We start from the raw sequence: 14,457 nt of genomic DNA, 5'->3' as shown, positions 1-14,457 counted from the left end.
TCCACTCCTCTTTCCCATAATGCATTGTGTCTCATCAGTTTTATTCTTCTGTCAGTGAGTGATAAACTGAATTTTAGACTGGATCAGGCAAATGGGTTTTTATGACTTGATAATATAAACCTGATCATCAGTGAAATGTTTTTATTTTCTCTACTGGACGATTCTGTGAAGTTCCACTTTAATAGACATGAAAAGCTTAACAACATGCATAGACTGTGACAGAGAATGGAACTTCAGTGCTTCTCACCAGCTGCTGAACCCGGTGGGCCTGAGGTGTTTCTCCAGCTCGCTTTGGCTCCTCTTGCAGGCCTCCATGTTCAGGTACTTGAATATGTGGTACTTGCCCTTGGAGCAGACCTGGGCGGGCGGCATCTGCAGCGGGTTGTTGTCCAGCAAGATGATTTGCAGATGCCGTAAGTGGCGGTAGCACAAGGGCACATTCGCGATTCGGTTGCAGGACACATCTAACCGAACTAGCGGGAGCTCGGAGATTTCTAGATGATGAGAGAGGGAAAGGCTCAGTCGACACATGTTATTATCTCAGGACAATATTATTTTGATAGGAGATTTTTGAAAACAAGAACATTAAAAACAACATTTCAGCAGCAACGTCTGTAGATGACCTGTCTGTACCAGGCTCATACGGTGTTTCAGCTTGTGTTAGCATCACCGGAGCCTTAAGCTAAGAGACTGAGAGGAAACTGAACAGTTTCCTTAAGACAAACTCAGATCTTCAGGAGGCAGAGGGACTGTCCACAGAGAATGCACTCGTGATTACTGTGGAAGGATTGTGACAGGTTTCCTTCAATGACAGGAGTTGGATGTTAAAACAAATATAAATATGCCAGATTGTAGACACATTTCCATCATTTTCAACTGGAGTCCCTTAACATGTTGATGTTAAAAGGAAAAATAAAACTTTAAATAAAAGATTAAGCTGAATCTGAAGATGCTAGTGCTGCTAGCTGAAGATGCTGAAATTGATAGCTGAAAACACTGAAGCTGAAATCCAGCTAAAACATTAGCTAAATGCCAAATTAACACATAAACCAAAAAAAATAAAACTTAGGTTAGCCAAAACAGCTAGCATGTAGCTAAAAAATAGCTAAACTTCAAAATATCCCCAAAAACCGAAAAAGAGGCTAAGAATCTGAAACTTGTTCTATGGCTGAAACCAAACAGATGATGGAGCTGAAAATACTGCTCTCACCTTCAGGCAAAGTGGTGAGCTGGTTCCTCCGCAGGTTGAGGTCCCTCAGGCACTCCAGCTGACAGAGCTCTGCTGGCAAACTCTGCAGCTCGTTACAGCTTACATCCTGGAAGACAAACCACACCACGTCTGAGGAGGTTCCTCCAGCAGCAGAGACTGACGGCGGAGTGTGTGCTACCAGCTGTCGTAGGTGAGTCAGAGAGAACACACTGGACGGCAGCGACGTCAGCTTGTTGTTGCTGAGGATGAGCACTCGCAGAAGGGAGAGCTGGAACACTGACGGCGGTAGACTGGACAGGAGGTTACGACTGCACAGACAAAGACACACAACAAGGAGCGTCACAATCCTGCACAAGAACATTCGTCAGAGCTAACATGTCCAATAGGAGAAAGATTCTACGAGAGGAGCATCCAGATGTGAGAACGTTGGGTTTGCTTCTTCAGATGTTTTCTGTGTTTTCTAGCCTTTAAAGTCACAACATGAGACATAAAAACATTTAGAGGATAAATGTCAAAGGATTGAGGTTGAAGAGCTTTATAAAAACTAGAGTACTTCCAGATGTTGTGCTGCCCTTGATCCTAAGGCAGGGGTCTAGAACCTTCAACTCTTAATGAGACATTTGGGTTGTTTTGTCTGAACTAGGTTGTTGGGTTTGTTTTGTTTTTTAGGGTAATTTGGCATTTAGCTAATATTTTAGTTTGATTTCAGCTTCCGTGTTTTCAGCTATCAGCACTAGCATCTTCAGCGGTCAAATTCAGCTTACAGCATTCACACCAGCTAATGTTATACATCTGGCTCATAATGATGTTAAAAATTCACGGTTTTAAAGTTTTAAAATGTAGTTTTATAGTGTTCATTAAATGCTTATCCTGTCCGGCCCGCGACTTAAGGTGTGTTTTGGATTTTGTTCCCTTGTGAGATTGAGTTTGACACCCCTGAACTTTAGGATAATATAATGAGTCAAAAACAGTTTATTTTTCGGTTTCTGGTGCATTTCTGCCAGAAATGCATAAATCTAGCTAACCAAAATGAAATCAGACCTAATTTAGTGACCCTTACTGTATTTTTTCAACTTTAAGAGGGCAATCTACTTAATAACCCTCAAATATACTTTTTGTTTGTGGTTACTGACCTCCACAGATCTTCTTGTGGTGCTTGGCGATCACAAACCTGTCAAAATGTAGTAGCTCAACTGTTAAACTATGAACCGCTTTATGGATTGTTGGAACATTATGGTAATGCCAGGAGCCTCTGATACAGTTCTTCAACTGTTTGTAAATGATAGAATAAAGTTTGAGTTTATTTTTTACTTTAGTTACTATTTAAAATGAAAAACTTGATTTTTATTTAATCAGAGAGCCACAATGGAGGGATAAAAAAGCCACATGTGGCTCCGGAGGCTCAGGTTGCAGAGCCCTGCTCTAAAATAAGACCTTAAGATCAAACATTTTAGACATTTGGACCGTTTTGGAGCAGTTATCAAAGGTTTTCCTAAATGATGGGGAGTTTCTGTAGATATTTGAGACATGACAGTGAGGAGCTAAATGAGTTCTCAGTTCTCAAACAGCATTGATCTAAAATATATATTGATTATTCTTTTCATCTGTGCAGTATGGCCATTTTGCACAATCACTGAACCTTGACAAAAACAAAGAAAGGTATTCTATTGCAGTGTTTCCCAACCCTGGTCCTCAGGGCACACTGTCCGGCATTTTTTTAATCCAACCCTTCTGCTGAGCCTGATGATGAGCTGAATCTGGTGTGCATAAGCAGGGCAACATGGAAAACATGCAGGACAGTGTGCCCCGAGGACCAGGGTTGGAAAACACTGATCTATTGTTCCCACAGTCTCAGTCTTACGTCTCTCTCGGACACTGTACTCAACATGTACATGTAAAACTATAGATGTGAAAACATGCCTCATGAAGCCCCAAAATGTAACATCTACGTTCTTTAAAAAATGTCATAAAAACAACTGAAATTGAATATATAAAGTCAAGTAATCAAGTATTAAAGTATTTATTTCTCATAGTGTTGACTCTACAAAATCAACAGCTCTGCTCCAAAACACACTGGTGGTGCTGGTTTCACCTGAGATTGAGGTAGGTGAGCGCCTGCAGGTTTCCCAAGTTGGAGGACAGCGAGCGCATTCCATTGTGGTACAGGCTCAGCGTCTCCAGAGAGATGAACTGGCACAGTTCCTCTGGGAGCTCACACAGGCGGTTCTTGGACAGATCTGAAAGACAGGACATGAGCAGTCTGTAAACCAATCGCTCTGTAGCTGGGATCAAACTGCAAAAAGGAGACAAACGTGCCGTTTATGTTAACAGATGAAAAACATCATAGCAATTCTTAAAATGCTATACACATTTGGAGACAACTTTTGTTAATAGAAGACAATATTTCACAAAATAACAGACATAAGCACACACATTATTGGAAAATAGGGCTGCCACCATTAGTCGACTATTTTAATAGTCGACTAATCGACTATTAAAATAGTCGACGACTAATTTAATAGTCGATTAGTCGTTACTTTATATTATATGGAGTCAGAGTGTAGTAAAGTTGAAATTTATAATGGCATTCTGTTAGCTTTATGAACTATTTAGGCATTAATTAAAGTTTTTTAGGCTATTTTGGAGTTTAGCTAATATTTCAATTGCATGCTAGATATTTTGGCTAATTTTGGCTTTTTTCCGTTTTTTTAGGATAATTAGGCATTTAACTAAAATTTCAGCTAGCTATCAGCTTCGGCATTTTCAGCTATCATTTCAGCATCTTCAACTATCAGCACTAGCATCTTCGGCCAAATTCAGCTTACAGTATTCACACTAGTATTATCACAGGTAATGCTATATATCTAGTATTTAGTTAGTTTAATGCTATTGATGGTTAGAATGTGTGTTCCACATCCAGTTTACGTATGACCTTATTAGTCAACTAATCTGAAAAAATAATCAGTGATTAATCGACTATTAAAATAATCAGTTGTGGCAGCTCTATTGGAAAACACTGTCTAACAAATATTTTATTTAGCCTTTATTTTACCAGGAAATCCCATTGAGATTAGATCTCTTTTTCAAGGGAGACTTGATATATAGTGAATATAAATGTAACATCACTAACAAGAACATAATGTGTTTCTCTGAAAAGAATCAATCAAATTAATGGAATTAGGGGATGATTTTAAATTGATAACATTTACACAGATACAAAAAAATATACGTGCAAAAATGTATGTACTGTAACTTTTGAACCGTTAACACCATAATTCCAGCTCGTTGAGCCACTTTTCTCCTTCACAATCTACTGCAATTATCCTGTTAACGGTTCAAAAGTTAAAGTATGTTAAAGATCTTGTGTTTAAGCGTCAGAGACGATGCCTCAAGTGTTTAAGGGTTAATAACAGCAGCATAAAGATCCAAAGGAGCAAACTCTGCGTAAGCACCTATCTGAAGCTGGAAAGGCTCGCTGTCTTCTGATTAATGGATTTCAATGTGCATCTCCAGAAATAGCTGTCTGGACACCATTCTCCACCCAAAGAGGGCATAATTTTGGTTGTGCTCCATCACAACCCCATCATCACTCCAGGTTGGAGTCCCACAGTTTGTTTTCTTACCATCATAATTTGTCCTAAATGTTGGTTTACGGCTTTTCTATTCATTTCCCTGCTCTTGTAAAAGTGCAAGGATGGAGAGTGAAAGGATAGAATCAGAAACACATCCATATATTTAAAATTGAATAAAAAAATTAAAAAAATGACAAACCAAGAAAAGAACTGATCATTCTGACAATGGAGAACTCCACTCAAAAAATGGGACATTTAAATCAAATCAACTTTTATTTATAAAGCGCTTTTCATTCCCTGAGGCAGCTCAGAGCAACGTACATAAAAATAAAAAACATGCAAAAACACCAAAGACGTTAAAAAAAAAAAAAAACATCATATTGAGCAGAAAACTGCATGACTTTTAATCCTAAATCTATAATATTCTTTTAAAAATTGTCAAATGAAATATTGAAAACTCTGAGGCTAAGTTGACACCGCCTTCAGCAATGCATGTTCGAGTGACCAACTTCAATGAAGTCTAAGTAAACATGCGTATATCGCATTCGCCTTCAAAGCTTTGATGATCACACAAAGATAGGCACATTTCTAAAGCTACATCATAGAACGTTCACAGAACGAGTGTTCAAGCGACCACTTCCAATGAAAAGTCCTGAAACGTGTTATCAGGGTCTTCGGACGTCCTCATTCAAAACCCAAACGCATTTATACACACAAGGTTTTTTGGGCCAATTCATGCACAACGTGTCAGAATGAGATATTATTAATACAAAAAAAGATTTTTGGGTATCAGAAGTTATTCAAATAGACTGTCCCCTTCAATTCCTTTATTCAAAAATTACAAGATATTAACGATATTCAATAAAAATACATATTGTTTCTGTGTCTTTATGTTTAAGTATCGGTCAAATGTTTTACCAACATCGTTTGCAGATTTTTTTATGTATTTTTTCGATGTTCATGTTTATCCAACAAGACGCTGTTCAGTGTGAACACCACAGGCTAAAACATTTGAAGATTATTAGAAGCAATCAAAAACGTAGAAGACCTTCTTGAATGCACATACCCACTGTGTATGTAGCATTAAAGTACCACTCCAATAAAAATGACATTTCTGGTGTTTTAACATGTTCTTATGACATTTTTCTCATAGTGGAGGACAGGTCTGAAAAGAATTAAGATCAAAACTGTGTTTGTGTATTTTTTAAGAGAAATCGTGAATCAGGACCAGACAAAAAAACTGCCGTAGTAAAAAGCTTGTGGCTACGATGCATCTCCCTGCTCGCCTCCATCCTGATGAATCTACTTGCGGATGAATAGTTTTTGTTTTCCTCATCTGAGCTGGAATCTGGAACTAAACTGTACAGATGGATAGCTCTGATATTGGTCAACATTCTTGTTGCAGTAATAACGTTATGTTGGGGGTGTGAGGGGCTGTAAGCTAACGGGTAAAAGCAAAGGGATGCTGGGAAAATAGCACAGGCTAACTCCACACCAACGGTTCCACCTTCAACTCAGAGGTGAGCAGAATGTCAATTTCTAAAACTTTAAAACCCAAACTTTTTAACATAATTATGAATAATAAAAAGGCAGGAATATTATTCAGAATAAATCAACTTAAACCTTAAATAACTTTCAATATTTTACTCTCAATAAAAATGTATTTTGTTAAAATTACACAAGTTAGAAATAAGCACAAGATAACATCTGGTCATTAATAACAATAAACTAAAATGATTTGGAGGGCTGGACAGAATTACCCGGAGGACCGATTCGGCCCCCGGGCCTTGACTTTAACACATGTGGTCTAGCAGGACCCAAACATCAGCAGCAGGCTTGCCTGGGTGGGCCGGGCAGCAGGATGAGCTCGAGCCCATCCATGGCAGACAGCCCAGTGGCATTTTATGGATTGGTTCTGAGAGGAGCAGGGCCGCAGGAAGAGGCAGTTCCTCTCTGGGTCAGGATTCAACGGGGAGACAGGCCTGAAGCCATGCTCCATTATTTTACGCAACTCAGCAATACTCAGTCACTAAATAGAAACCAGATTAATGGTTTTTGGAGCATCTCGTCTGAACACTCTGAATGACTATGTCAGCAAATGCAATGGAGAGAAGGGACAATGATGCTGGCATTTTTCTTTTTTAGCACAGCCCACACAGGAGTTCTGCTCAACTCTGTCACAAGCGTTTATCTCATGTTGCCATAGCAATCGCTGAAGACTCGTGCTAAGGAGGATTATTGTGTGTGAACTTCCCCATACCGACCCAAAGATAAAAACGCCCAGCAAACAGATTCATGGCCTGTGTGAAGGCTGTCCTTTTAACCAAAGGGGGACATCGCAGCATAACATTTTTGTTCACTTTTCCATAAAGACATAATTAACTCCACCTGCAACTGAAAATATCCCTGTGAAAGCAGCAGAATTGTGGAGGTGGGGAGGGTGTTTCCAGGATGCTTTCCCACCTTTGAAATATTCGTTCATCTGAGAACAGGATTTACTCCATAGGATGGTTCTGAACCTTCCCTAGAACCACAGATTTCACTTAATGAATCGGGACGGCGGGCAGCAGTCAGTTCTACTTAAGCAGAGACAAAGCTGTCCCTCTGAAGAATGGGGTCAGTGGTAAATAATGTGAAATGAGGTCTGATTGTTTAATAAAGCAGGAAGAATTCCAGTTTAAATACTTTATGTTGTTAGTTAATGCAAGAGTGAACAAAGAAAGCAGGCACAGCTTGGTTCTCATGGCCTTCACACCAGCAGCCGTGTGCTGCAGTGTGCTTTCTTTGTGTACACTGAACATGTGATCATGGTAGACGGTGCGCAGCAGCACCACAGCCTGATTTCTCCCCATTTCGGCCGTCCCATAGCTGCAGGGAGCTGTCTGAACAATAGGTGGGGGTGGGAACACTGTGTGTGCGTTACTGTGGATGAGTGTGTGTGCTCTGATGAAAGAAAGCAACGGCCGGTGTCTATTTACATGTAGCTGGAAATGAAAGTTTGCCTTAAAAAACAGCTTTATTAGGACAGAAAAAAGGATTGGTTGTATTCAGACTATTTTTCTACACAATCACAGAGCTTTATTCTTCTCAAATCTAAACTGACAGAACAACAAAAGGCTGTCTTCTGCCAACTCAAAAAAGACAGCAAAAACGTCATTTAGAAAGAAACTTTGTAATGTTTTCTGAAAAGAATGTTTAACAGTAAAGCACGAGTTCCTTCCATCAATGCTCAATAGTGCTGCCACAAACCATTATTTTAATGGTCGCCTAATCACTGATTATTTTTTTAAATTATTCGACTAATCGGGTCATGTGCAAACTGGATGTAAAGCACACATCTTAACCATCATTAGCTTTTAACTAACTAAAAACTAGAAGGAAGTACGAAAATTGTGTGTAACTTCTACAAAACAATTTCACTTTACAGATTAAAAATGAACACTTTGGAGCACAATGTCACTTTAAACTTGTGGAGTTGTGACATTTGCAAACTTCAAGCAGCCAGATCTTTATTCTTATTTTATTTTACTTCTTTATCTTATTTTTATCAAAAATATCCTCTTATCCTCATACTGTCAGACAGTCGTGCAATACATTTCACTGCATATTGTACCATGTATGTATATGTATGTGACAAATACAATTTGAATATATAGCTTTACCTGTGATAATGCTAGTGTGAATGCTGTAAGCTGAATTTGGCCACTGAATATGCTAGTGCTGATGGCTGAAGAACCTGAAATTGGTAGCTGAAAATGTTGAAGTTGATAGCTGAAAACGAGAAAGCTAATAGCTGAAAGCACTGAAGATGATAGCCAGCTAAAATATTAGCTAAATGACAAATTAGCCTAAAAAGTGAAAAAAAATCCCAACTTAACCAAGCCCGCTAGCAGGCATCTGAAATACTTCAGCCAAACTCAAAATTATCCTGAAAAAAAGCCTATATTAGCAAAAATAGGAAGCATGTAGCTGAAATACTTTATTCGCTAAACTCCAAAATAGCCTAAAAAACCTTAAGTAAGAAATTAATTGGCTAAAACGTGCAATGGCATGAGAGCAGATGCTTCAGCAGAGGAGTCCACTCAGGAGCCACACTTACTGCTTTGAATGCATAATGTCTGACATGATAGTGAGGTTCAAACTGTCAATCAGTGCAGCACCTCTTCCCTACTGTCACCTGTCTGAGAAGAAAAAGCAACTGCAGTGGCTAATGGAAGAATATTGGTCAAAATTAAGATATAAAAAATCCCTGTAAAAGTGTGGATTGTCGTGTTTATTTGACCCAATCATGTTTCTTTTGTGTATAAACCCTCTTGGAGGAATTGCTGTTAAAAATGTGTCCTACCGTTTGTATGCCGATGACTTCTTCTTTTCCTTTCGGCTTTTCCCTTCAGGGGTCGCCACCGCAAATCAGTTTCCTCCATCTAAGCCTGTCTTCAGCATCCTCCACTCTAACACCAGCCACCTTCATGTCTTCATTCACTGCATCCATAAACCTCCTCTTTGGTCTTCCTCTAGACCTCTTTCCTGGCAGCTCTAGACTCAGCATCCTTCTACCAATATATTCACTGTCTCTCCTCTGAACATGTCCAAACCATCTCAGTCTGGCCTCTCTGACTTTCTCTCCAAAACCTCTAACATGTGCTGTCCCTCTGATGTATTCATTCCTGATCCTATCCATCCTGGTCACTCCCAAAGAGAACCTCAGCATCTTCATCTCTGCTACCTCCAGCTCTGCTTCCTGTCTTTTCTTCAGTCCCACTGTTTCTAGTCCAAACAACATGGCTGGTCTCACCACAGTCTTGTACACCTTTCCTTTCATTTGTGCTGAAACTCTTCTGTCACACATCACACCTGACACTTTTCTCCACCCATTCCAACCTGCTTGCACTCTCCTCTTCACTTCTTTTCCACACTCTCCATTACTCTGTACTGTTGACCCTAAATACTTAAACTCCTCCACCTTCTTTATCTCTTCTCCCTGTAACCTCACTCTTCCACTCTGGTTCCTCTCATTCACACACATGTACTCTGTCTTACTGCGGCTAACCTTCATTCCTCTCCTTTCCAGGGCAAACCTCCACCTCTCTAACTCCACCTCCACCTGTTCCCTGCTCTCACTACAAATCACAATATCATCTGCAAACATCATAGTCCATGGTGATTCCTGTCTAACCTCATCCGTCAGTCTGTCCATCACCATTGCAAACAGGAAGGGGCTCAGAGCTGATCCCTGATGTAATCCCACCTCCACCTTGAACTCCTCTGTCACCCCTACAGCACACCTCACCACTGTCTTACAGCCCTCATACATGTCCTGCACTGCTCGGACATACTTCTCTGTCACTCCAGACTTCCTCATACAATACCATAGTTCCTCTCTGGGCACTCTGTCATAAGCTTTCTCCAGATCTACAAAGACACAGTGGAGCTCTCTCTGACCTTCTCTGTACTTCTCTATCAACATCCTCAAAGCAAATGTTGCATCTGTAGTGCTCTTTCTTGGCATGAAACCATACTGCTGCTCACAAATGTTCACTTCTGCTCTTAGTCTGGCTTCCACTACTCTTTCCCACACCTTCATTGTATGGCTCATCAGCTTTATTCCTCTGTAGTTACCACAACTCTGCACATCTCCCTTATTCTTAAAAATGGGCACCATCACACTTCTCCTCCATTCCTCAGGCATCTTCTCACCACCTAAGATCCTGTTGAACAACCCGGTCAAAAACTCCACTGCCATCTCTCCTAGACACTTCCATACCTCCACAGGTATATCATCAGGACCAAGAGCCTTTCCACTCTTCATCCTCTTCAAAGCCCCTCTCACTTCACCTTTACTAATCTTTCTTACTTCCTGCTCCACAACCGTCACCTCTTCTACTCTTTGTTCTCTCTCATTCTCTTCATTCATCAACTCTTCAAAGTATTCTTTCCATCTTTCCATTACACCACTGACACCTGTCACCACATTACCATTCCTATCCTTGATCACCCTAACCTGCTGCACGTCCTTCCCATCTCGATCTCTCTGCCTTGTTAGTCTGTACAGGTCAGTCTCTCCCTCCTTACTACCCAACCTGGCGTACAAGTCATCATAAGCTCTTTGCTTGGCCTTTGACACCTCTACTTTCACCTTACGCTGCATCTCCCTGTACTCCTGTCTACTCTCCTCAGTCCTCTCAGTGTCCCACTTCTTCTTAGCTAATCTCTTACTCCGTATACACTCCTGCACCTCCTCATTCCACCACCAAGTCTCCTTATCGACTCTCTTTCCTGATGACACACCAAGTACACTCCTACCTGTCTCCCTGATCACATTAGCTGTAGTTATCCAGTCATCTGGGAGTACCTCCTGACCACCCAGAGCCTGTTTCAAACTATATTGCTGTTTCAGTGACAGTGAGTTTTTTAAGATGGCAGAATTATTAAATTGCCTGTCAGGTATTCAAGTCTCACTCTCACGGCAGGACATCGCAAAACCAAGAGTAAGTTGAGGTTTGTCCACACTTACAGCTAGCTCTGCATCTGTGGCCACAGAAAATGCAAAAGGCAGTCGGGTGCGTGGTTGGATTTGAGGTGAGGATTTTGCGCCTTCTCTGCCAGGCACATTCTCCAGGAAGCTTTGAAAGCACAAATGGCCTGATAGGTAGTTGTGTGTCATGTGCTACGGTCAGGAGCGAGATAGGACCACTGGTCGAGATTAGTTTAACAAGTTCTTAAGGCCTTCTAGTACCTCTTATAGGAGCGCCTTTGTCTCTGTGCTCAGTGGAGATCTCACCATATAAAACAATCGGAGATCGTGTAATCTTGAGATATCCCCAGCCCAGCGAAGCAGTTCTTGTAGCAGCATGGCTTCAATACTGTAATTCCTGCTTGCTCGAGGACCTCGACATTTATGGTGAAGTTACTCCAATGAATGCAGAGCACGGTGCGCAGGCAGCATTAGTAAAAGCATTCAAGTCGTTGTAGGTGACAGCGATAGGTAACCCATGTCTCTGAGCTATAGAGAAAAGTGGTAAGAACAACGCCTCGATAGACGCTGATCTTCATAGTCGTTTTTAGATGTTTGTTGGTCCACACCTACACATACATGCGTCCAAAAGCGCTGTTTGAATTTGCTAGCCTGCAGTCAACTTCCTCATCAATCTTGGCATCAGATGAGATGGTGCTCCCCAAGTATGTAAATTAATTTTGAATATAGCTTACATAAACTTAACTTGAACTAAATGAAAAGAAAACAGAAACCCTAATCATTGCTTGTGAACACCAAGTACCCCTCCTTAAACACCATTTAGGCTCTGGGCTCCTCGTGCAGGTGTACCATCAGAAACCTTGGCACAGCGTTTCAAAGTCCTTCAAAAATCATTTAGGCTATTTGGTCAAAAACTGTTTTTAACCCTTTTGAAACATTTCTAAACTAAGAAAAATAGATGACCTGAGATTGTAATCCATACATCTCATTTATATTACTGAAATTCTCATTACTTGTTTGAATAAATCTACAGCATGCAGATGGTACAAACGGCTCCAAACAGGAACCAGTAGAACGGCTCATTTCATTGGTATTGACTTCTTGGCTACCTATCAATTTAAGAATTGATTTTAAAGTTGTAGTTTTTTAATTTTAGAGCACATAATGGGCTGGCCCCTGATTACGTTTCCCAACTGTTAGTTCCTCATGTCTCCATCTGTCCCTTTCAGTCTTCTGGTCTCAAACAGCTTAAGGTCTCCACAACTCAGGATAAAACTCAAGTTGACCTCACTTTTCAAGCAGACTAGAATTCCTTATCCCTTCTGTGACCAACACTGTCGAAGACTGCTTTTTTAAAACAATCTTTGATTCATTGCTCTGTAATCTCTTTTGTTCTGTTATCAAGCCCTTTTAAGTGGTGTTTTACTTTGTAAAGCACTTTGTGATTTTATCTGTAAAATATACTATACTCATACTTAGATACCCAGAATGAAAAAAAAACTATTTCCGTCACTAACATTTAAGGTACATTGACCAAATTCATTAAAATAAAACTGTTAAATGATGTAAAGCAGCAGATAACGTTACAATCAGGTAGACCAGAAGTAAAAAATACTTTTTTGTTGTCAAGAACCGGGGAACCTATTTGAAAACAAATCATTTAAAAAATAAGACTAGAATAAGAATAAGCCGAGTTTCTAGTCACTAAATGATGCTGGCTGAGGGGATTGGACTTGACAAAACCTGCATGACACCATCCTTAAGTCTTTAGGTGTAAAGTTCTCCCACAGGCTGGATCAAGAGTGGAGAAGAGGAAGATCACTGACGAGTGGATCTAAAATGCTGATTGATTGTGACTCCATTTGTTCTGCATGATGAAACTCTTATTTTACCTCAAAAGAGCAAACAAACATGACGCATGAAAATCCTGTCAGCTCACATTTGCATACTGCAAGAAGTCAATGTGTTTGCATGTCCTCACTGAGGCCGTTTACACCAACAGAACAGACCACTGAACCAGCTGAGATCCTTCAGTGTTTGCAGTCAGATGTTCACGATCTCCGTCAGTACCTGCAGAGACACTTCACTCTGTGATGAATAATAATGGATGTTTAATATAAATTATCTTTATCGTTTGGTTTGGGGGTAAAAAAAAAAGTTTTAAAGTCTTAGCTAAGTGTGTCAACTGTACATCCCACAGTGTGCAGCTTCTGTGCTGACAGTTTGTAAAGGGGAGACAGCTGTCTGTGGTAAATCTCCTCACTGTCATACATCACTTCACAGTTCATTTCCTTCTGACACCGCACTGCTTTTATTTAACATGCATTTGTCCAAATTAACACTAACACTTGGTTCTCTTGTCTCAAAGGAGTTCATCCAGATTCCATGACTCAACTTCAGGACAATGGTACTGGATGAAGAAGAACCTTCATGGACACTTGGATGTGCTTAGCTTCATGAAGAGAACTTGCATTGTTAGAATTAAGATAATAAGACTCTAACCTTCAAAAGATGTAAAATGATTAGTGTTTAAACTGGACATGGAGCAGGATCTGAGCCTCAGGGAGTGTCAAATGATTTTAAAGGATCAGTAGGAAGATAAATACTTTCCTATCAGAGCAGCACATCGGTCTGATCTACTTTGAAAATTGACATGGTACCAGACCAGACCTGATGAGAAGTTTGTGAATGCTCACTGTTGTTGAAACGGTTAGTTCCTGCATCAGCCCTGGAATAATATTGTGTCCAGCTTTGTGGAGCGGAACTTCAAACATGGTCTCAATGTTCATTCGAAGTATTTGGTATTGTTGATGCTTTGAACTGTATGTGAAAGACCATGTAGTGAAGAGGCGTCAAACTCAATCGAACAAGGGGCAAAATCCACAACACACCTTAGGTCATGGGCCGAACAGGATAAATATTTATTAAACACTCTAAAACCACATTTTAAAACTTTAAAACTGTAACTTTTAACATAATTATGAACTAGATATATAGCATTGCCTGCAATAATGTTAGTGTGAATGCTGTCAGCTGAATTTGGCCGCTGAAGATGCTGAAATTGATAGTTAAAAACACTGAAGCTGATAGCCAGGTAAAATATTAGCTAAACGTCAAAATAGTCTAAAAAAAAAACAAAAAAAACCTTAGGTTAGCCGAAACAGCTAGCATGTAGCTGAAATATTAGCTAAACTCCAAAA

General features: G+C 40.1%; 1 protein-coding gene across 2 annotated transcripts in view; it reads right to left on the bottom strand.

The window, feature by feature from the left end:
• lrch4 (leucine-rich repeats and calponin homology (CH) domain containing 4) overlaps positions 1 to 14,457 on the bottom strand; it is a 51,485-nt gene that overhangs the window by 17,497 nt on the left and 19,531 nt on the right. For both annotated transcript variants that reach the window (XM_024288284.2, XM_024288283.2), the window contains exons 2-5: positions 3,303 to 3,447; positions 1,389 to 1,518; positions 1,211 to 1,316; positions 248 to 494 (exon numbers count right to left, since the gene is read on the bottom strand). In XM_024288284.2, the coding sequence (XP_024144052.1) occupies positions 248 to 494; positions 1,211 to 1,316; positions 1,389 to 1,518; positions 3,303 to 3,447 (628 nt within the window). The remainder of the gene's footprint in view (positions 1 to 247; positions 495 to 1,210; positions 1,317 to 1,388; positions 1,519 to 3,302; positions 3,448 to 14,457) is intronic.

This window comes from Oryzias melastigma, linkage group LG18 (assembly GCF_002922805.2).
Source record: "Oryzias melastigma strain HK-1 linkage group LG18, ASM292280v2, whole genome shotgun sequence".
Classification (NCBI taxonomy): domain Eukaryota; kingdom Metazoa; phylum Chordata; class Actinopteri; order Beloniformes; family Adrianichthyidae; genus Oryzias; species Oryzias melastigma.
The sequence above is the reverse complement of the archived record's forward strand: the minus strand, read 5'-3'. Positions and strand labels throughout refer to the sequence as shown.